Below are 25,095 nucleotides of genomic sequence, written 5' to 3'. Positions count from 1 at the left end.
ATTTATAAAAGCTGTACACTCACTACTTTACATTGTAGCAAAGTTTAATTTCTTCAGTGTTGTCACATATAAAGATATAAAATATTTACAAAAATGTGAGGGGTGTACAAGGAACTGTTCACAGGTCAGAGGAGAATGCCTGCAAGTTGTGTTTTTAGGATATGCAACACGGCACCTCAGCAAATGATAAGCTAGCCTAGAAGGGGCATGTGGGTATAAAGAGACACCACCTCCAGTTTACCTCCATAAAGAGACACCCTGCGTCTGCAAGGACCATCTAAAAAAAAAAAAAAATAGTTGCTGGCGAAAATGAAAACGCATACAAAAACTGTCAGACCTTTGATGGCCCCAGAACAGATGGGTTTACTGTACTTGACTCGTTTTCTTCTTCCTCACTCTTATATTTATAGACCATGGCACTTAAATGGCAACTTCACTTTTAGTCACAATAGGAGCTGGCCACAGCTGGGACTTTTTTGTGTGCAAAGGTTGTTCTACTCCAAACAGGGCCACACAATGAAGGTCTAGAGAGCGAGGCTAAAAGGTAAATATTTACCTATGGAGGTTTTTCGTGGGGGTTAAAAGGAAGATTTAAAAAGGACACATCTATTAAAGTGACTGCTATCAAATCCCACCAACCACAATGCAGTCACAGAGTATAGATCCCAATTTTCATAAAACAGCTCTGATGAAAAGATGTGTAACTAGGAATCATGAAGACAAACATACCTCTTTCCTTTTACAGTTATGAGTTGTACCACATTTGTTCACTTATAGAATCAAGTTAGATGATACACATTGCTACAGCCATAGTGCTACAATTTATATGGTGCCAACAGTTTGCACAGCGCTTTACAAGAGGGAAAATAGTACAGTTGCGATACAATTCAACACAGCAAGAGAAAGGGCCCCCCGTTCATTAGAGCTTACAATCTAAATGCATACCCAGGAAATACTATGGGTCCCAACACTGTCTGGCTTCACTGCGATTTCTGCAGGTACTACCATAGGTAATCTTTGCCAGCAACCATAGATTGCAAAAACACACCTAAAAATATTTTCCATATATATCCAAACCAGGAGGCCTTGCTGTACATAGTGGTTGGTTCATTTTGCTGAACAATTCATATCAAATCAGAATATAGCTGTGTGTGGCCTGCTTTAGGATAGATGTTAAAAAATCGTTTGCCCAGAAAATGTTTAGCATTCCAAATGGGATTTTCCATCTTTGCTTTTATGTTACTTAACCACTTGCTTACTGGGCACATATACCCCCCTCCTGCCCAGGTGAAATTTCAGCTTTCGGCACTGCATCGCTTTAACTAACAATTGCGCGGTCGTGCGACGTGGCTCCCAAACAAAATTGACGTCCTTTTTTCCCCACAAGTAGAGCTTTCTTTTGGTGGTATTTGATCGCCTGTGCGGTTTTTATTTTTTGCGCTATAAACAAAGAAGTGAGACAATTTTGAAAAAAATACAATATTTTTTACTTCTTGCTATAATAAATATCCCAATTTAAAAAAAAAAAAACATTTTTTTTTCTCAGTTTAGGCCGATACGTATTCTTCTACATATTTTTGGTAAAAAAAAAAAAAAAAATCGCAATAAGCGACTGGTTTGCGCAAAAGTTATAGCGCTTACAAAATAGGGGACAGAATTATTTTTTTTTAATTATTTTTTTTTACTAGAAATGGCGGCGATCTGCGATTTTTAATGGGACTGCGACGTTATGGCGGACACATCGGACACATTTTTGGCACCATTCACATTTATACTGTGATCAGTGCTATAAATATGCACTAATTACAGTATAAATGTGACTGGCATTGAAGGGGTTAACACTAGGGGGTGAGGAAGGGGTTAAATGTATCCCTGCTTAGTGTTCTAACTGTGGGGGAGGGGGGGGGTGACTGGGGGGGTGACCGATCTGTGTCTCTATGTACAAGAGACACAGATCCGTCTCCTCTCCAGAGACAGCACCGCTGTCTCTGTGTAAAACGGCAATGAGAGATGATCTCATATGTTTACATATGAGATCCTCTCTCATTGGCCGCACAGATCGCCTCGCGAACGGCCACTCTGATTGGCCGTTCGCGGCGATCTGTAATTGGCTGTGTCCGAGGGACACGGCCAACACAGATTTTCCCCACAGCGCGCTCTGGAGCGCGCGCGGGGAACGCCCAAAGGGGCGGCCGTCAATTGACGGCAGTTTGGAAATTGGGATCCGCACTGTAGCCGTCAATTGACGGCAGGCGGATCCCAAGTGGTTAAACATAATCTGTCAAACTAAAAAAAAAATTGATTCACATCTAATACTTTTTCCTTAAGGCAAAAGTTTAGCTTTGGATAGAGTGGAGATTGATTGGGCCGCTTCTGATGACGTCTTTGTGACGAAACACATAAGGTAGAGCTACTGCATCGCATCCAGTTTCAGTCCGTAGAGCGCAATGCATCTAGGCTTCCTGGTTGACTTGCAAACGCCTGACATTATCTTGATTCCTGCAAGTGCACTTTATATTTGCGCAGTAAAGTTTTTTTATACAGTTACGTTATGGAAACAATCATTGTCTTTACATAAGATCACTGGGGCAAAGAAAACCCAGGAGACAGCTAGGTGGATAAGGATTTCACTTACAGTCAGTGGTACTGTGAAGGCGGATTACCCCTTAGTGGGGAGTTGTATCCGGTGGGTGCAGCAAGAAAGAGGGGTACGAGTGAGACATGGACAAACTGCCCGATTGCATGCACCTTGGAAGCACCAAAATTTCATCATATTCTTTATTTAATTTTTATGAACTTGAACTATTTGTTGTTTTTTATTAAAAGCAGGTATGGACTGAACGCAGGGTCACCAATGGATGCATTTGTCATAGCAATTTTCTTCATATTGTAGCACGTTAACATTATTTGCACAGTGGCACTTTGGTATATTGTAGTTGCTATAGATGTTCACCAATTACTAGAATTTGAAGCACTTGTCGCTTGCCCTTAGTCACATTGCTGTATTTCTTTTAGGATGTATATTGTGACATTTTTAGCACAGGTACAATTAGCAGCGCCAAATCCATCTACCCCCTTATCTCCTATATCTTGCCATCTACCTTGGCAGTTGGTCCAAGTGGAGGCAGCAGCTACAAATGATACATTCTAGTCCATAAAACAGAACCACTTTTTATTTTATTTTTAAAGTGTAGCTCTACGTTAAAGCGTTTGTTACCCCAACACTTCATATTTCTGATATGTGCCTGCAATACTATGTGCTTGTATGAGATAGTGTCCTGTTCTCCTTGTATTTCTTCCTTTATGTTAAATCTCTGGTATCCCTGCTAGTCCCCTTGCTTTCCTATAAAAACTGACCACACCAAGCATAAGAGCACATTGTGGTCAGTCCTCTAGCTATGCTGAAAACTCAGCCTGCTCTCCTCCAATGATCAGACTTATCCTGACACGCCCATGCTGCACAGCCATTTACTAGGAAGCTCAGTGTACACCGCTGCTTCTCCTCCCCCCAGCTCTTATGCAGCTGAGAACAAAAGGGAATGCGATCACTCAAAAGAAAAAAAGGAGGGGGGAAAAAAAAAATAGGAAAACGACTTGCCTTTCATTTTTATTTTAAACTGAATGGGTTATTTTACAAAGTGATCATTTACAATCAATCACTTTAGCTATTGTACCAGACACACAACCGAAAGGAAAATGAATATTACTTGAAATTGGGGGAAACCAACTCTTAGTTGGCACTGGGACAGATATCCACATTGGAACATTTCCCCACTAAGTTGCTGCATTGACCACAGTAAAAAATTTCCGATCACTTTCTGCACCCTGACAAAAGTCACCCAGGCAAAAAAAAAAAGGATGAATCTCTCCAGAATGGCCAAAGACCGCAATACAAACTTGACAGGTGTTCCCAGACCCTTGCTGCTCCTGCAAAGACACATGTCAACTGCCTACAATCGTCTGTCTGACTGTGTGAAAGAAGCCTTGAACAGTTAAACCAGGAACAGACATCACCATGGGGCAATTTCCCCACTTTTTTTTTTTTTTGGCCTCAAAAACACACCATGCATTGTGGAGTCGTTCATAATAAATGGCAATGCACATATGGTACATTAATACGAGTTATTGTAATGGGCTGATGTAAATGAACCTTTTTGAGTGGTGTACAGAGCCACAACTAGCAGTGATGTATATAGTGTACATTTACATATTAGCAGTTAGAGACCAGGGTCTCTTGTTCCAGCAGCTACCAATGTGGGCTCAGGAAAGGAGCATACCTGGTACATCTTAGGTTCTTGAAAGATTAATAAATTACAATCTTATGGTAATGAGGGGGTTACCGTTCTTTTTTTTCAATGATTTGTATTTACATGCACTTGTATTTGGGGAATAAGCAGTTTTCTTCAAATATTTGCCAAGGAGTGGGGAAGAGAAGGAGCAGAATGAGGGGCCAAACAACTATTTAAACAACCCAGTATGTTTTAAACTGCAAAATGACCTTACAGTGGTAGAAAACTCCTTTGTTTATCTTACCTATGGGTAAGCATAAAATAAGGCTTACCTATAGGTAACTGTTAATATCTCTTAAACGTGAACCGTTTAGGAGATATTTACTTATATAGCAGCCGGTGAAATCACAGGTGCATGCCACTGTGCTCTCAATCGATGCCATTCATTGAGAGACCTGTGCCATGGCGTGCATGCAAGGGAGTGAAGTCATCACAGCTTGGCCATTCATACGGCCAGAGCCTGTGAACCCGAAAGGAAGATAGGGTGATGATAGAAGCCCTGTCATTGGTGACAGCGCCCCATTAGAGGCATCAATTCACAGGGAAGTCTCTCATAATGTGCAAGTATGCAATGCATATTAGCACATTATGACATTGCCTTGCAGGGGAAAGCTTTTTTTTTTCGGACACTTTACTGCTTTAAGATGTTGAAAATACAAAAAATGGTTTATTACTAAATTCAAGTCCACCCATATAGATTATGCCTTACGCACACAGGGAGTTTGTCCATCTTTCCCAGACTCCTTTCTTCAAGGTAGCAGCATTTTGGCAGAAAAAATATTTGATTGTAAATGCATTTAGGTGCTTCAAGCACTTCGGCGTTAATTTGTTTCTTTGGCCAGAATAATAATTTATTCTGGTCATTAAAATAAATTGAGGTTCAAGCGTCTGCCGCGCCTAACACTAACATACCTTTACAAGCGTCAAACAGTTTTGCTGCCAAAAACACTGCTGCGGTTAGCATAGAGGCAGGGAAAAAGCCAGATGCCCCTAACAGCAGCATTAAAAACTCCCAGTGTGCATGAGGCCTTACCCAAAAAACAGCAACAAACACAGCATGCAAGTATGAATACATTTATTGGACGTACCGGCTTCGGCATCTTGCTTGCGTTTTCTTCACACTAGGCTAGTAAATGATTGTCCTTTCCTGCAGAAAAAAGAAAACATGTCCAGTCAGTGCTATGAGATCATATATGGAAATCCACAACTGTCAAGGCATACAAGTGGTGTACACAGTGAGAATTTGTATACGGGTGCATTCTACCTACAGGTATAAACATCCTAAGTCTTCTACACACCTTGCTGCCCTCTCATATACAGTAATGGCTAATGCTTTTGTTCCCTTTCATCACCAAAGAAGAATGAGATGAAACAGGTAATGAAAGTTCAAATAGAACAGGGTGACACCATCCTAGCACATTCTTTGACAACACTGGAAAATGGACAGGAAAGGATTAAGCTGTATGTGACATACGAGTGTTTTCCCATGTTCTTAGAAGTCTTTTTAATGGAAAAAGCTGGATATGGTCTAAGAGTTAATCCCCAAATACAAAAAACACTTCTAACTCCTCTCCTTGTATTGGACATGAATCTACAAAAATTCTACTACAAAATCCATTAGCAGCAAAGTAAAAAAATGGTCACTTTGCTCATTCACAGCAAAATGACAGTACCTCTTGATGACCTAAACCCATCCCGCTCTTTCCCAGCAAGGAATACCTGCCAATTTGAACTCCCTTGTACCCTACCGATTACCTTCTGTACCACCAGCCTGTAAGAAAACGTCTGCACGATCAGCGCCACCAGCTATAACCAACAGCGCTGATCAACGTTCTCTGATGGCAGGGAAGTCTCCCAGCCATCAGAACACAATAGTTCAGTGGGAGTGATTTCCTCATCCACATCGATTGTGTGGATGGGGGAATCGAGTCTTTTTTTGGTCAATCCACTGGTTGAACAAAAAAAGAAAAAAAAGAAGACCAATGTATGGGCTGCCTAAAACAAGACCAAACAGTAAAATTAACAGGGGAATCCTGGAAATGAAAAAAATAGTTTCATAGGAATTCAGCAATTATCTTGTTTAACCAACATGCACACTTAAAGCGGAGCTCCACCCTAAAGTGGAACTCCCACTAATCAGAACCCTCCGGTGTCACATTTGACACCTTTCAGGGGAGAGGGGGGTGCAGATACCTGTCTAAAGACAGGTATTTGCACTTGCACTTCCGGCTACACAGTCGCGGGCATGACGTCACCTCCCGTCCCCCCGAGTGAGTGAGAAACTTGTATAGCGCAACACATGCAAACTGAATCGCCTCTGGGCGCTGTTTCCATTCCAACGGTATGGAAGCCCCCTTGACCTGGGAACACTCGGCTCCCAGTACACAGCGGGAGCCAATCAACAGGCGTAACGCATGCACCGTAGGGAACCGGGCAGTGAAGCCGGAGCGCTTCACTTCCTGGTTCCCTCACCGAGGATGGCGGGGGGCAGCAGAGTGATGAGCGATCGCTCGTCTCCTGGACAGGTAAGTGTCCTAATATTAAAAGTCAGCAGCTGCAGTATTTGTAGCTGCTGGCTTTTAATATTTTTTTTTTCAGCAGAGGTCCGCTTTAAAGTGTGTTGTGGAAACTTTATGAAGATATATTTAATAAGTATTGTCATAGTGTCGCTCAGAGTTTGTACTCCCGCAGCCCGCTCTAAAGAGCTGACTGGGGCAGACTGATGCTGTTTGAGGAGAGAGAGAGAGAGATCTGATCAGCACATGTCAGTACTCGTGGCGTGCACCTGTAGATAGCCTCCCATCCACAACGAACGGTAGTATAATCCAGGTATGCGCTCTGTTTTTTGGAACAACACAGAATAAGGATTCACACAAGCTGTAAAAGGAGTCTGAGTTGTTAGTAAGGTAGTTTCCGTGGAGTGCTGGGAGCGAAAGCCAGACTGTAAGGGGTCAAGTTTATTTTGAGGTAGGAGCCAAGACGGTTGTAGTGCATCTAGTGATGATGAAAGTTAATTGTTGTAGACAGAGGTGGCCAGGACAGGAGAGAGATTATGTCATATAGGTGGTCAGTAGCAGAATAGAGAAGAGAAGGGTTAAAGTGGCGAAGGTTCCTACAAGTAATTGCTGCTTGGAGGGATGGGTGGTTTAAGGCAAGGATACAATGAAACTGATGAGGTTGTGATCAGAGAGAGGAAAGGGGGTGTTGGTGAGGTTGCAAGGATTCCAGAGAGGGGAGAATACAAGGTTCAAGGGTATTACCATTGGAGTGAGTGGAAGTATGTGTCCATTGGGTTAGGTCAAAAGATGAGGTTAAGTTGAGAAGTTTAGCTGTAGTTGGGTTGTTAACATTGACAGGAATGTTGAAGTCGCCAAGAATGATAGTGTGTATTTCAGAGGAGAGAAAGTAGGGTAGCCAGGCAGCAAAGTCGCCAAGAAAGCGCGATACTGGTCCGGGAGGCCGATAAATTGCTGCAATCCTCAGAAAAATGGGAGAAAACAGACGGATACAGTGCATCTCGAAAGAAGAGAGGGATAGAGAGGGAGGGATAGGAAGGACTTGGAAGGTGCATTGTGGGGATAGAAGGAATCCAACTCCACCTCCCTTCTGTCCGTTAGGTCTGGGGGAGTGAGTCCAATGGAGGCCACCATGGGAGAGGGCAGCAGGAGAAACAGTCAAAATTTTGAAGCCAGGTTTCGGTTATGGTGAGTATGTTAAAGCCATGAGAGATGAAGAGGTCATGTACAGATGTTAGCTTGTTACAGATGGAATGGGCATTCCAGAGGGTGCATTAGATTGGTGGGCTGCTTTGAGGAAGCAGGGGGATAGAAATTAAACTGAGTTGATTGCAGTGGTTGCCAGGGGAGAAGGGGTATTGGATATGTGGCTTGCAGTTGGAAAATGGCAGACCAGGATTAGAAGAAATGTCACCTGAGACTAGGAGGAGGAGGAGGGTGAGGAAGGCAAGATGGGAGTGGGATGTGCATGAGTGCACGTGTCTAATGGCTCTAGTGTTTATGTCAGCATGTGGGTGCAACAAATGCAGGAGATGATGGGTACAGTAGTAGGGAAAGGGTAGGAGTGAGGGTGATATGTGCATGCTGCAGGGTAGAGAGGAGGGGTAGAGTAAGGATAATTTGAGGATAGAAGATACTGATGTGAGAAGGAAGAAAAGAAGGAGCATGTTAGTGGACATAGAGTGGGAATCTGACTTCATATAAAATAAATGTCAAATGCTGGTTTGCTTGTCTTTCAGAGTGGAGCAGAGTTCTTGTTGCATCTTCATCCAGCTTTAGTTATCCTGCTTTCGATAAACTGCGGCGGTGAAACTGCTCATTACCCGTGACAGAGCCATGGTGTCTGCGCCACCTCACAGATTGCTTTAAATTTATAGGGAGACTGAGCAGGCATGCATTTCTCAATTGGTCATTATAGGGTCAGATTTGAGACACCTGAATATGGGTGAGGAGATGGCCAATACCAGACCAGCTACAGACACAGGCTAGGGTCGTAAAGCTAATTACCTCTCAATCACTCAAGCCGAATAGGGTTGAGAATCAAATCACCAGTAATGTTGCTCTTGCAGTGTTTGTTATAGAGCTAGCATTAAATACAGAAGTTTAAAGATATGGCAGCAGAAGACATTTACCAAAAATTATGCAGCAATGTCAGATTGTTCAGCAGAGTAGTAGCATGTACAGGACGGGTATGCGTCCCATTTATTCATTTATCACAGAAAGTGTTAACTAGGCAGGCATATAGAAGCTGGCACTTTTTTTGGTGTGCCCTAGTCTGTCAATTTCCCACCAGGTATTATTACTTCTCAGTACACCATAGACTAGGAAAAAAAGAAACCAGCTTTACACATCATGCTATGCTGTGAAATAGCATTGCATGGTGGAGGGGGTGAGCACAGAGAAGTTTTTTTAGTGCCTTCCAAATTCACACGGCAGTGTATCTACTCTTCCATTTTAAGTAAAAGGCAGGAAAAGTGCTCATATATTATGATTTTGGCCTCATGCAAACTAACAAAAAAAATAAATCTGCAGATCCTTCGAGTGTTTTCAGGTTTTTTTTCTGCCTCTAAAACCCTCTGCATGTTAGCCTGTGTGCCCATGCACACATAGGTCTTTAGGCTCAGTTCACACTGCTGCGCAGTTTCTTGTCCTGTGTGAGGTGCGAATTTACATAGATTTTCAGGAGTTGGACATAGCTGCTATTGATGTTCTAACCAATGGAACCATAATGTTAAGAAAAAAATAAATAAAAAGGTGTTAACTTCCTGGTGGTTTTTGTGGTGGAATTCACACATATGTGAACCATCAATGCGATTTCAGAACGATTTACATTGATGTCTATGGAGACTAAATTCGCAACGCTGTAAACTCGCACAAGACCCTTTTTTTTATCGCATCGCAACGCATGTATGTGAACGAACGTCATTGAAAATAATGACCGTATGGATGACATACAAATTTAGAATGTTTTTGACGCATCACATTCTTATAAACTCGCATCAGTGTGAACCGGGCCATAAGCCGCGTACACACAACCATTTTTCATGTCATGGAAAAACTAAGTTTTCTCTACGTGATTCTTGTCAAGCCTGCCTTGCATACACACAATCTTAAAAAAAAAATGCTCGCACAAAGCACAGGGACGTACGACGGCACTATAAAGGGGAAGTTCCATTCGGATGGCACCACCCTTTGGGCTGCTTTTGTCGATTTCATGTTAGTAAAAGTTTGGTGTGAGACGATTCGCGCTTTTCAGTCTTCGTGCTTTTCAGTCTGTTACAGCGTGACAAATGTGCCATCTCCATTACAAATGCTAGTTTTACCAGAACGAGCGCTGCCGTCTCATAACTTGCTTCTGAGCATGTGTGTTTTTTTCCCGTCGTTAAAGCCTACACACACGTTGTGAAAAACGACGCCAGAAATTAGAGCATGTTCTAAATTTTTAATGACCATTTTTCACGTCGAGAAAAAAAAGCTCTGGAGCCTACACACAGCCGTTTTGAATGACCAATTTAAAAAATGGCATTTTTCACGTCATGAAAAATGGTCGTGTGTACGCGGCATTAGAGGAGTTTAGAGGCAGAAAAAACCCACCGCCAGGGCATCCAGGAGCAGAAGAGTTTTGGCAGAAGAAATTCTTGATGCCAACAACTGTGCCTTAACACTTGCCAATGCTAGACACATTTTGCACTGAAGCATTCATTCATTTCACGGGCTAGAATACATTATTATTGTGGCCAATGAAATGAATTAATGCCCAAGCGTTTGAGCGCCTAAGTGCATTACAAACATGTTTTTTTCACCAAAAGGACTACTAGCAGAGTTCGTAAAATGTCCAGTGTGCATGTGGCCTTTAACAGCTGCACATTTTAAAGTGGTTGTAAACCCTTACATATACCCACTGAATAGGCAAGCCCATAGGTGATACAAATATTTGAAACAAATCCTCCTAAATACATTGTACCTGTTTATTTGCAGCCCTATCTTCTCTACAGCCCTCTAAAAAACACAGAGATGAAAGGCTATTTCTCAGCTCACCGAGAGGTGGGGGTGGGGTCTAATGTCACACTGCAGAGCATAGAGCAATAAGCCGATTGTAAATCTGGGGCCTAAAATAAGGGAAAGCCCCCCCCCCCCCCCCCCCACACACACACACACACACACACAGTCTCATAGGGAAATATGCACAACTGAGGCCGTCAATTACCTATGTGCTGGGGAGCAGTCTCCCAGGATTGCCTGGTGTCAGGAAAAATTATTGAAAATTACTAAATGCACATAGCCTAAATGCGGATATGCTTGGGTCATTTTTCATGTCGGAGGTTTACGACCACTTTAAAACCGTATCCAATTTACCACAACAGATATATTGGACATTCTGAATGGATATATTGGACATACTGGATGGAAATATTGGACATGTTGTTTTCATAAAGGCTTTGCAATGAGAAAATCAGAATACACAGGAAAGCATAATAATATAAAAAGCTTTGATCTGGGAAACAAAGCCATTTCTGGGAAGAGTGCAGGAAGACACTGAACACAACTCTGTTACATTCTCAAAGTAATGTTAAACCTACGCTTTTATTTTTTTAAATAACAGAACATATTATTACTTACCTGCTCTGTGCAATGGCTTTGCACAGAGCAGCCCCGATACAGAGCCCCTTCTGACACTCCAGGTCCCTTCTCTTTGGCCAGGCAACTCGGCCCTGCCCCGCCACAGCATTTGAGTGACAGCAGCAGAAGCCAATGGCTCTGACTGCTATCAATCTGGCCAATGAGGAAAGAGAAAGCAGTGAGCTGCTGACCTTGTGCACGTCACTGGATCGAATCAGGCAAGAATGGGGGGAGAATCCTGCCACAAAGAAGGCTTTTTACCCTAATGCATTTAAAGGGGTTGTTAAGTTTTTTTTTTTCGCCACTTCAATACCAGACAGACACTTTCCCCCTTTCCTACCCAAGCCAATTTTCAGCTTTCAGCGCCGTCACTGTTTAAATGACAATTGCGCGGTCATGCAACACTGTACCCAAACAACATTTTTATCATTTTGTTCACACAAATAGAGCTTTCTTTTGGTGGCATTTGATCACCTCAGGGGTTTTTATTTTTTGCAAAAAAAAAAAAAAAAAAAAGCTTTTGTTAAAGAGTCACTAAAGGAAAAATTTTTATTGGTTTAAAATATAGTCTTCACACATATGTGAACGAAAAACGTCATAATTATTGTTTAAAATCTTGCTGTACCTGTTTAAAAGGACATTCATTGTATCTTCCGTCCGTCCTGAGTTTTCTTTCTCCTGACATGCTGGTTTTGCGGTGCGCGTTCTTGTTCTAAACATCACCGCCTAATGGGAACTACAGTTCCCATTAGGCTTAGCGGTTCGCGCATGTGCAGAAGCGATTTTTTAGTTTCCAAGTGTGGATGAGAACGAGCAAAGTTCTCATGCACACTTTAGCAGCACTCCGCCCAAACCACCCCCAGTATACACCCCTTCCCGCCCCTCTGCCTATACACATTAGTATCTCCTCTCTCCTCCCACACATATTCCCGCCCCTCTGCCTATACACATTCGATTCTCCTCTCTCCTCCCACACATATTCCCGCCCCTCTGCCTATACACATTAGTATCTCCTCTCTCCTCCCACACATATTCCCGCCTCCTCCAGCCCACTAACCTTCCTCCAAGTTTACAGAATGGTGTCTGTGTTACATGCAGGTGATCCAGCTCTTTTATGTGCTGCATAACAATACCAGTCTGGCTGTCATTACCCACAAACAATACCAGTCTGCCTGGCTGTCATTACCCACAAACAATACCAGTCTGCCTGGCTGTCATTACCCACAAACAATACCAGTCTGCCTGGCTGTCATTACCCACAAACAATACCAGTCTGCCTGGCTGTCACTACGAACAATACCAATCTGCCTGGCTGTCATTACCAACAATACCAGTCTGCCTGGCTGTCATTACCAACAATACCAATCTGCCTGGCTGTCATTACCAACAATACCAGTCTGCCTGGCTGTCACTACTAACAATACCAGTCTGCCTGGCTGTCATTACCAAAAATACCAGTCTGCCTGGCTGTCACTACGAACAATACCAATCTGCCTGGCTGTCACTACTAACAATACCAATCTGCCTGGCTGTCATTACCAACAATACCAGTCTGCCTGGCTGTCACTGCTAACAATACCAGTCTGCCTGGCTGTCATTACCAACAATACCAGTCTGCCTGGCTGTCACTGCGAACAATACCAATCTGCCTGGCTGTCATTACCAAAAATACCAGTCTGCCTGGCTGTCACTACGAACAATACCAGTCTGCCTGGCTGTCATTACCAACAATACCAGTCTGCCTGGCTGTCACTACCAAGTCCGCTGTCCCTGTGCTCCACCTCCAGTACCATGTCCGCTGTCCCTGTCCTCCACCTCCTTATCATGTCCGCTGTCCCTGTCCTCCACCTCCAGTACCATGTCCGCAGTCTCTGTCCTCCACCTCCTTATCATGTCCGCTGTCCCTGTCCTCCACCTCCAGTACCATGTCCGCAGTCTCTGTCCTCCACCTCCTGTACCTTGTCCGCTGTCCCTGTCCTCCACCTCCTGTACCATGTCCGCAGTCTCTGTCCTCCACCTCCTGTACCATGTCCGCAGTCTCTGTCCTCCACCTCCTGTACCTTGTCCGCTGTCTCTGTCCTCCACCTCCTGTACCATGTCCGCAGTCTCTGTCCTCCACCTCCTGTACCTTGTCCGCTGTCTCTGTCCTCCACCTCCTGTACCTTGTCCGCTGTCTCTGTCCTCCACCTCCTGTATCATGTCCGCTGTCTCTGTCCTCCACCTCCTGTATCATGTCCGCTGTCTCTGTCCTCCACCTTCAGTACCATGTCCGCTGTCTCTGTCCTCCACCTCCTGTATCATGTCCGCTGTCTCTGTCCTCCACCTTCAGTACCATGTCCGCTGTCCCTGTCCTCCCCCTCCTTATCATGTCCGCTGTCTCTGTCCTCCCCCTCCTTATCATGTCCGCTGTCCCTGTCCTCCACCTCCTGTACCATGTCCGCAGTCTCTGTCCTCCACCTCCTGTACCTTGTCCGCTGTCTCTGTCCTCCACCTCCTGTACCTTGTCCGCTGTCCCTGTCCTCCACCTCCTGTATCATGTCCGCTGTCTCTGTCCTCCACCTCCTGTATCATGTCCGCTGTCTCTGTCCTCCACCTTCAGTACCATGTCCGCTGTCTCTGTCCTCCACCTCCTGTACCTTGTCCGCTGTCTCTGTCCTCCACCTCCTGTACCTTGTCCGCTGTCTCTGTCCTCCACCTCCTGTATCATGTCCGCTGTCCCTGTCCTCCCCCTCCTTATCATGTCCGCTGTCTCTGTCCTCCCCCTCCTTATCATGTCCGCTGTCCCTGTCCTCCACCTCCTGTACCATGTCCGCAGTCTCTGTCCTCCACCTCCTGTACCTTGTCCGCTGTCTCTGTCCTCCACCTCCTGTACCTTGTCCGCTGTCTCTGTCCTCCCCCTCCTTATCATGTCCGCAGTCTCTGTCCTCCCCCTCCTGTACCATGTCCGCTGTCCCTGTCCTCCACCTCCTGTACCATGTCCGCAGTCTCTGTCCTCCACCTCCTGTACCTTGTCCGCTGTCTCTGTCCTCCACCTCCTGTACCTTGTCCGCTGTCCCTGTCCTCCACCTCCTGTATCATGTCCGCTGTCTCTGTCCTCCACCTCCTGTATCATGTCCGCTGTCTCTGTCCTCCACCTTCAGTACCATGTCCGCTGTCTCTGTCCTCCACCTCCTGTACCTTGTCCGCTGTCCCTGTCCTCCCCCTCCTTATCATGTCCGCTGTCCTCCACCTCCTGTACCATGTCCGCTGTCCTCCACCTCCTGTACCATGTCCGCAGTCTCTGTCCTCCACCTCCTGTACCTTGTCCGCTGTCTCTGTCCTCCACCTCCTGTACCTTGTCCGCTGTCTCTGTCCTCCCCCTCCTTATCATGTCCGCAGTCTCTGTCCTCCCCCTCCTGTACCATGTCCGCTGTCCCTGTCCTCCACCTCCTGTACCATGTCCGCAGTCTCTGTCCTCCACCTCCTGTACCTTGTCCGCTGTCTCTGTCCTCCACCTCCTGTACCTTGTCCGCTGTCCCTGTCCTCCACCTCCTGTATCATGTCCGCTGTCTCTGTCCTCCACCTCCTGTATCATGTCCGCTGTCTCTGTCCTCCACCTTCAGTACCATGTCCGCTGTCTCTGTCCTCCACCTCCTGTACCTTGTCCGCTGTCTCTGTCCTCCACCTCCTGTATCATGTCCGCTGTCTCTGTCCTCCACCTCCTGTATCATGTCCGCTGTCTCTGTCCTCCACCTTCAGTACCATGTCCGCTGTCTCTGTCCTCCACCTCCTGTATCATGTCCGCTGTCTCTGTCCTCCACCTTCAGTACCATGTCCGCTGTCCCTGTCCTCCCCCTCCTTATCATGTCCGCTGTCTCTGTCCTCCCCCTCCTTATCATGTCCGCTGTCCCTGTCCTCCACCTCCTGTACCATGTCCGCAGTCTCTGTCCTCCACCTCCTGTACCTTGTCCGCTGTCTCTGTCCTCCACCTCCTGTACCTTGTCCGCTGTCCCTGTCCTCCACCTCCTGTATCATGTCCGCTGTCTCTGTCCTCCACCTCCTGTATCATGTCCGCTGTCTCTGTCCTCCACCTTCAGTACCATGTCCGCTGTCTCTGTCCTCCACCTCCTGTACCTTGTCCGCTGTCTCTGTCCTCCACCTCCTGTACCTTGTCCGCTGTCTCTGTCCTCCACCTCCTGTATCATGTCCGCTGTCCCTGTCCTCCCCCTCCTTATCATGTCCGCTGTCTCTGTCCTCCCCCTCCTTATCATGTCCGCTGTCCCTGTCCTCCACCTCCTGTACCATGTCCGCAGTCTCTGTCCTCCACCTCCTGTACCTTGTCCGCTGTCTCTGTCCTCCACCTCCTGTACCTTGTCCGCTGTCTCTGTCCTCCCCCTCCTTATCATGTCCGCAGTCTCTGTCCTCCCCCTCCTGTACCATGTCCGCTGTCCCTGTCCTCCACCTCCTGTACCATGTCCGCAGTCTCTGTCCTCCACCTCCTGTACCTTGTCCGCTGTCTCTGTCCTCCACCTCCTGTACCTTGTCCGCTGTCCCTGTCCTCCACCTCCTGTATCATGTCCGCTGTCTCTGTCCTCCACCTCCTGTATCATGTCCGCTGTCTCTGTCCTCCACCTTCAGTACCATGTCCGCTGTCTCTGTCCTCCACCTCCTGTACCTTGTCCGCTGTCCCTGTCCTCCCCCTCCTTATCATGTCCGCTGTCCTCCACCTCCTGTACCATGTCCGCTGTCCTCCACCTCCTGTACCATGTCCGCAGTCTCTGTCCTCCACCTCCTGTACCTTGTCCGCTGTCTCTGTCCTCCACCTCCTGTACCTTGTCCGCTGTCTCTGTCCTCCCCCTCCTTATCATGTCCGCAGTCTCTGTCCTCCCCCTCCTGTACCATGTCCGCTGTCCCTGTCCTCCACCTCCTGTACCATGTCCGCAGTCTCTGTCCTCCACCTCCTGTACCTTGTCCGCTGTCTCTGTCCTCCACCTCCTGTACCTTGTCCGCTGTCCCTGTCCTCCACCTCCTGTATCATGTCCGCTGTCTCTGTCCTCCACCTCCTGTATCATGTCCGCTGTCTCTGTCCTCCACCTTCAGTACCATGTCCGCTGTCTCTGTCCTCCACCTCCTGTACCTTGTCCGCTGTCTCTGTCCTCCACCTCCTGTATCATGTCCGCTGTCCCTGTCCTCCCCCTCCTTATCATGTCCGCTGTCTCTGTCCTCCCCCTCCTTATCATGTCCGCTGTCCCTGTCCTCCACCTCCTGTACCATGTCCGCAGTCTCTGTCCTCCACCTCCTGTACCTTGTCCGCTGTCTCTGTCCTCCACCTCCTGTACCTTGTCCGCTGTCTCTGTCCTCCCCCTCCTTATCATGTCCGCAGTCTCTGTCCTCCCCCTCCTGTACCATGTCCGCTGTCCCTGTCCTCCACCTCCTGTACCATGTCCGCAGTCTCTGTCCTCCACCTCCTGTACCTTGTCCGCTGTCTCTGTCCTCCACCTCCTGTACCTTGTCCGCTGTCCCTGTCCTCCACCTCCTGTATCATGTCCGCTGTCTCTGTCCTCCACCTCCTGTATCATGTCCGCTGTCTCTGTCCTCCACCTTCAGTACCATGTCCGCTGTCTCTGTCCTCCACCTCCTGTACCTTGTCCGCTGTCTCTGTCCTCCACCTCCTGTATCATGTCCGCTGTCCCTGTCCTCCCCCTCCTTATCATGTCCGCTGTCTCTGTCCTCCCCCTCCTTATCATGTCCGCTGTCTCTGTCCTCCACCTCCTGTACCTTGTCCGCTGTCTCTGTCCTCCACCTCCTGTATCATGTCCGCTGTCCCTGTCCTCCACCTCCTGTATCATGTCCGCTGTCTCTGTCCTCCCCCTCCTTATCATGTCCGCTGTCTCTGTCCTCCACCTCCTGTACCATGTCCGCAGTCTCTGTCCTCCACCTCCTGTACCATGTCCGCTGTCTCTGTCCTCCACCTCCTTATCATGTCCGCTGTCTCTGTCCTCCACCTCCTGTACCATGTCCGCTGTCTCTGTCCTCCACCTCCTGTACCATGTCCGCTGTCTCTGTCCTCCACCTCCTTATCATGTCCGCTGTCTCTGTCCTCCACCTCCTGTACCATGTCCGCTGTCTCTGTCCTCCACCTCCAGTACCATGTCCGCTGTCTCTGTCCTCCACCTCCTTATCATGTCCGCTGTCTCTGTCCTCCACCTCCTGTACCATGTCCGCTGTCTCTGTCCTCCACCTCCTGTACCATGTCCGCTGTCCCTGTCCTCCACCTCCTGTACCTTGTCCGCTGTCTCTGGATGTAGGTCAGACTGATAAGAGCGAAAGGGATTTGATGGATGGATGTATATAGGACAGTCTGATCCGTTCATCAAATCCCTTTCGCTGTTATCAGACTGTCCTAATATCCATCCATCCATTCATCAAATCCCTTTCACACGTATTAAACTGTCCTCTATTTATCCATCCATTCATCAAATCCCTTTCACACGTATTAAACTGTCCTCTATTTATTTATCCATCCATTCATCAAATCCCTTTTGCTCTTATTAGTCTGAACTACATCCATCCATTCATCAAATCCCTTTCGTACGTATCAGTCTCCTCTATCCATCCATCCATTCATCAAATTCCTCTCACAGCTCAGTCTGACCTACATCCACACGTGCGATAGAGATTTGATGAACGGATGGATGGACGTAGGTCAGACTGAATTGAGAGAGTGATTTGATGAATGGATAGATGTAGGTCAGACTGATAAAAGCGAAAGGGATTTGATGAATGGATGGATATAGGACAGTCTTATGCGTGCGAAAGAGATTTGATGAATGGATGGATGGATATAGGACAGTTTATTACATGTGAAAGGGATTTGATGAATGGATGGATGAATGTAGAACAAACTCATAACAGCCAAAGTTATTTGATGAATGGATGGATAAATAGAGGAGAGTTTAATACGCGCTAAAGGGATTTGATGAATGGATGGATGTAGGTCAGAATGATTAGAGCTAAAGGGATTTGATGAATGGATGGATGGAGAGGACAGTCTGATACGTGCAAAAGTGATTTGATGCACGGATCAGACTGTCCTATATCCATCCATCCATTCATCAAATCACTTTCGCACATGTGGATGTAGGTCATATTGAGGTGAGAGAGGGATGGGATGAACAGATGGATGGATGGATCTAGGTCATATTGAGGTGAGAGAGGGATGGGATGAACGGATGGATGGAGCTAGGTCATATTGAGGTGAGAGAGGGATGGGATGAACAGATGGATGGATGGAGGTCATATTGAGGTGAGAGAGGGATGGGATGAACGGATGGATGGATGGATCTAGGTCATATTGAGGTGAGAGAGGGATGGGATGAACGGATGGATGGATGGATGTCATATTGAGGTGAGAGAGGGATGGGATGAACGGACGGATGGATGGATGTCATATTGAGGTGAGAGAGGGATGGGATGAACGGATGGATGGATGGATGGATCTAGGTCATATTGAGGTGAGAGAGGGATGGGATGAACGGATGGATGGATGGATCTAGGTCATATTGAGGTGAGAGAGGGATGGGATGAACGGATGGATGGATGGATCTAGGTCATATTGAGGTGAGAGAGGGATGGGATGAACGGATGGATGGATGGATGTCATATTGAGGTGAGAGAGGGATGGGATGAACGGACGGATGGATGGATGTCATATTGAGGTGAGAGAGGGATGGGATGAACGGATGGATGGATGGATGGATCTAGGTCATATTGAGGTGAGAGAGGGATGGGATGAACGGATGGATGGATGGATCTAGGTCATATTGAGGTGAGAGAGGGATGGGATGAACGGATGGATGGATGGATCTAGGTCATATTGAGGTGAGAGAGGGATGGGATGAACGGATGGATGGATGGAGGTCATATTGAGGTGAGAGAGGGATGGGATGAACGGATGGATGGATGTCATATTGAGGTGAGAGAGGGATGGGATGAACGGATGGATGGATGGATGGAGGTCATATTGAGGTGAGAGAGGGATGGGATGAACGGACGGATGGATGGATGGAGGTCATATTGAGGTGAGAGAGGGATGGGATGAACGGATGGATGGATCTAGGTCATATTGAGGTGAGAGAGGGATGGGATGAATGGATGGATGGATGGATCTAGGTCATATTGAGGTGAGAGAGGGATGGGATGAACGGATGGATGGATGGATGTCATATTGAGGTGAGAGAGGGATGGGATGAACGGACGGATGGATGGATGTCATATTGAGGTGAGAGAGGGATGGGATGAACGGATGGATGGATGGAGGTCATATTGAGGTGAGAGAGGGATGGGATGAACGGACGGATGGATGGATCTAGGTCATATTGAGGTGAGAGAGGGATGGGATGAACGGATGGATGGATGGAGGTCATATTGAGGTGAGAGAGGGATGGGATGAACGGATGGATGGATGGATGGATCTAGGTCATATTGAGGTGAGAGAGGGATGGGATGAATGGATGGATGGATGGATCTAGGTCATATTGAGGTGAGAGAGGGATGGGATGAACGGATGGATGGATGGATGTCATATTGAGGTGAGAGAGGGATGGGATGAACGGACGGATGGATGGATGTCATATTGAGGTGAGAGAGGGATGGGATGAACGGATGGATGGATGGAGGTCATATTGAGGTGAGAGAGGGATGGGATGAACGGATGGATGGATGGAGGTCATATTGAGGTGAGAGAGGGATGGGATGAACGGATGGATGGATGGATGGATCTAGGTCATATTGAGGTGAGAGAGGGATGGGATGAATGGATGGATGGATGGATCTAGGTCATATTGAGGTGAGAGAGGGATGGGATGAACGGATGGATGGATGGATGTCATATTGAGGTGAGAGAGGGATGGGATGAACGGACGGATGGATGGATGTCATATTGAGGTGAGAGAGGGATGGGATGAACGGATGGATGGATGGAGGTCATATTGAGGTGAGAGAGGGATGGGATGAACGGATGGATGGATGTCATATTGAGGTGAGAGAGGGATGGGATGAACGGATGGATGGATGGATGGAGGTCATATTGAGGTGAGAGAGGGATGGGATGAACGGACGGATGGATGGATGGAGGTCATATTGAGGTGAGAGAGGGATGGGATGAACGGATGGATGGATCTAGGTCATATTGAGGTGAGAGAGGGATGGGATGAATGGATGGATGGATGGATCTAGGTCATATTGAGGTGAGAGAGGGATGGGATGAACGGATGGATGGATGGATGTCATATTGAGGTGAGAGAGGGATGGGATGAACGGACGGATGGATGGATGTCATATTGAGGTGAGAGAGGGATGGGATGAACGGATGGATGGATGGAGGTCATATTGAGGTGAGAGAGGGATGGGATGAACGGACGGATGGATGGATCTAGGTCATATTGAGGTGAGAGAGGGATGGGATGAACGGATGGATGGATGGAGGTCATATTGAGGTGAGAGAGGGATGGGATGAACGGATGGATGGATGGATGGATCTAGGTCATATTGAGGTGAGAGAGGGATGGGATGAATGGATGGATGGATGGATCTAGGTCATATTGAGGTGAGAGAGGGATGGGATGAACGGATGGATGGATGGATGTCATATTGAGGTGAGAGAGGGATGGGATGAACGGACGGATGGATGGATGTCATATTGAGGTGAGAGAGGGATGGGATGAACGGATGGATGGATGGAGGTCATATTGAGGTGAGAGAGGGATGGGATGAACGGATGGATGGATGGAGGTCATATTGAGGTGAGAGAGGGATGGGATGAACGGATGGATGGATGGATGGATCTAGGTCATATTGAGGTGAGAGAGGGATGGGATGAATGGATGGATGGATGGATCTAGGTCATATTGAGGTGAGAGAGGGATGGGATGAACGGATGGATGGATGGATGTCATATTGAGGTGAGAGAGGGATGGGATGAACGGACGGATGGATGGATGTCATATTGAGGTGAGAGAGGGATGGGATGAACGGATGGATGGATGGAGGTCATATTGAGGTGAGAGAGGGATGGGATGAACGGATGGATGGATGGAGGTCATATTGAGGTGAGAGAGGGATGGGATGAACGGATGGATGGATGGATGGATCTAGGTCATATTGAGGTGAGAGAGGGATGGGATGAATGGATGGATGGATGGATGGATCTAGGTCATATTGAGGTGAGAGAGGGATGGGATGAACGGATGGATGGATGGATGTCATATTGAGGTGAGAGAGGGATGGGATGAACGGACGGATGGATGGATGTCATATTGAGGTGAGAGAGGGATGGGATGAACGGATGGATGGATGGAGGTCATATTGAGGTGAGAGAGGGATGGGATGAACGGACGGATGGATGGATCTAGGTCATATTGAGGTGAGAGAGGGATGGGATGAACGGATGGATGGATGGAGGTCATATTGAGGTGAGAGAGGGATGGGATGAACGGATGGATGGATGGATCTAGGTCATATTGAGGTGAGAGAGGGATGGGATGAATGGATGGATGGATGGATCTAGGTCATATTGAGGTGAGAGAGGGATGGGATGAACGGATGGATGGATGTCATATTGAGGTGAGAGAGGGATGGGATGAACGGACGGATGGATGGATGTCATATTGAGGTGAGAGAGGGATGGGATGAACGGATGGATGGATGGAGGTCATATTGAGGTGAGAGAGGGATGGGATGAACGGACGGATGGATGGATCTAGGTCATATTGAGGTGAGAGAGGGATGGGATGAACGGATGGATGGATGGAGGTCATATTGAGGTGAGAGAGGGATGGGATGAACGGATGGATGGATGGATCTAGGTCATATTGAGGTGAGAGAGGGATGGGATGAACGGATGGATGGATGGAGGTCATATTGAGGTGAGAGAGGGATGGGATGAACGGACGGATGGATGGATCTAGGTCATATTGAGGTGAGAGAGGGATGGGATGAACGGATGGATGGATGGAGGTCATATTGAGGTGAGAGAGGGATGGGATGAACGGATGGATGGATGGAGGTCATATTGAGGTGAGAGAGGGATGGGATGGGATTAGGAGGCACATACATTATTGCATAGGGAGAAAAACCAGCAACATAAATTTGATAATAAGTTTTATATTGCAATGATATTGTATCTGATGATGAAACAGAGTGAAAGATTTCCCATTTTTTTTTTGGCTTTTCTGCAACGTTTGTCCTCCCTCAGCAGCTGCTTGGAAAGTCAGTGTCTTTAGTGAAGTTTTCCTCTTAGCAAAGGGGGCGGGATCCAGGCAGGGCAGAGCCTGAAACGAATCTTTCAGATAGAGAGGAGGTGCTGGAGTGTTAGACACACCCACGATCTCACAGCTCCTTCTAGTCTACACAGACGTGCACAGCGTTCTCACGCAGACCTGTAGTCTAAGCAGAGGGAGCGAGCACGTTACTGACCACACTGAGAACTCCTCGCTCAGTGATCATTTTCTTATCTACACAACCAGGAAGTGGAGAGAAATGACAAGACAGAACTCAGAATTCAGAGGAAAAACGAACAAGCAGGAAATGAAAACTGCACTGCAATGAGGTAAAGGAAGCTATATAGCTGATAAAATTTTTTCCTTTAGTGACCCTTTAAGGTTATAAAAAGGTTGTAAAGGTTTTCACCTTCACCGACGGCCACCACTGCTATGGAGGCACTGGTGGGTATTGCTGATTGGCATCATATGTGAGCACCCAATGTCATCCCTGGTGGCCATGGGGGGCATACCTGGTGGACGCAAGAGTGGAAAAGCCGATACATGGCTCTGTTTACATTGATATCAGCTGTGATAGGACACAGCTGATCACGTGGTAAAGAGTCAGAGACTAGATCGGAGTAGCGGTGTGTCAGATTGGCACACAACAGTGATCACCGTGGTGGCTTGTTATCCTGATCACGTCATATGACATCTGGTCAGGATAACAGAACCCCTTTCCCAACATCATATTGCTATAAAGAGAGTGGGAAGTGGTTAAATAACAAACATATCAATACTTGCCTCCTCTGTGCAAGGGTTCCCATAGCGGTGCTCCTGGCTCCTCCTCTTCTCCAGTGTCCCCACGGAGAGCCGCATTCCATGGGGGCACCCATGTGGGCACGCTCCGAGTCCTGCTGCTGCATCCATTGACAGCCAGCAGGACTCGGCTCCGCCCCCTGGGTCACTGGATTTGATTGACAACAGCCATCAATCTATCCAATGAGGACCCGAGACAGCGGCTGGAGCTGATGTGCTCGTCGCTGGAACGATCAAGTTCAGGTAAGAAGGGGGGGGGGGGGGGGGGAGAAGGTTTTTCACCTTAATGCATACAATGCATTAAGGTAAAAATGCCTGAGGCTTTCAAATCACTTTAAAGCTGGCACTCCTGCTTTTTTGGGTTGTGTTCCTCTCTGAAAATTCTCATTCCGACTTACAGGAGAGACTTATTACTTTAACCTTTACACAGAACAGGGCAGATAAATACCAGCAGTGTCTAAATATATACTCTGCATGCTGCTGATGAGAACATTTACCTCTCCAACTAACACTGTGCTCTCCCCCATTAAATTGCTCAGTACAGTCCAAATACAGAAGGACACGGCAGCATGTGAAGGAGGGCACCACGCTGCACAGGTAACAATATGCCACGTGACAGAACAGTTAGAATTATCAGCCACATATAGGCCCCTTTCACACGGGCGGATAGAATTTAGCTACAGACAGATCAAGTTCTCCCGCAGCTAAACTCAGATAATGCTTTCCTATGGCCCTATTCACACACAGCATTTAGCAACGGATTTGTTACATGAGGTTTGGTGCGGTTAGAAAAAATTTATTTGACTGCGTCCAGGACCGATTTATTACAGCTATCTGCACATAACTGCAGGTAATCGCAGTGTACTATTTCACCGACAGACATCAGCTGCAATAAGGAAAGAAAAACAGGAAGCACATCAAAAATGGCAAGAATGTTCCAACGCAGCCGCATGTAAAAACGCAAGTAAACGCCGCTAATCGCAACGTACAAATGCAAGTGATCGCTGTGCCTGGAGTCTTGGAATTTCAAATAACAAAAAATGCTTTTAACAGCGACAGAACAGACGCCCGTGTGAAAGGGGCCTTATAGGAAGAAATTTTACTCATTCCTAATAGTTCTGTCTCCTTGCTACTGGAAAAAATGGTTGTCAATGAACCACTTGGCCTCAGGCTGCTGCTGTACCTATCTGCTGGACCTACTATAGCACAAATCAAACACAAGGCCCGCCTGGCCATTTCATGTGGCTCTCGCACCTCTCCTGCAGCCGTGGCACCCCCCTCGTCTCCGCAGTCAGCAGCAGAGGACAGAACTCCTTTGCCAGACCATGCACTCCTTCATGCAGCCACAGAGAGGCTTATCCTCGGCATAGCAGAACCATGTTCTGCCCAAGCAATCTGCAATAAAGTTTCTTGTTGATGATCCCAGCAGTGTGTAACCCTCCTTTTTAGACTTGCATCATCTTCTACAGGAGGGAGTGGACTCAATGCCAGTCTGCACCTACCCCTCACAGCTTAAAATTACATTAAAACCCCTTTCACACTGAGGAGTTTTGTTTTTTTGTTTTTAGGTGGTTTAGCCCTAAAAATATCGCCTGAAAAACTCCTGCCCTGCAG

The 25,095-nt window shown here is 47.0% G+C and overlaps 1 protein-coding gene across 1 annotated transcript in view; it reads right to left on the bottom strand.

The window, feature by feature from the left end:
• RDX (radixin) overlaps positions 1-25,095 on the bottom strand; it is a 193,133-nt gene that overhangs the window by 124,200 nt on the left and 43,838 nt on the right. The window contains exon 2 of the mRNA XM_040340564.1: positions 5,378-5,436. Coding sequence (XP_040196498.1) covers positions 5,378-5,389 — 12 coding nt within the window. The 5' untranslated portion in view covers positions 5,390-5,436. The remainder of the gene's footprint in view (positions 1-5,377; positions 5,437-25,095) is intronic.

Source organism: Rana temporaria, chromosome 2, assembly GCF_905171775.1.
Source record: "Rana temporaria chromosome 2, aRanTem1.1, whole genome shotgun sequence".
NCBI lineage: Eukaryota > Metazoa > Chordata > Amphibia > Anura > Ranidae > Rana > Rana temporaria.
This window is presented reverse-complemented; position numbering and strand designations above follow the sequence as displayed.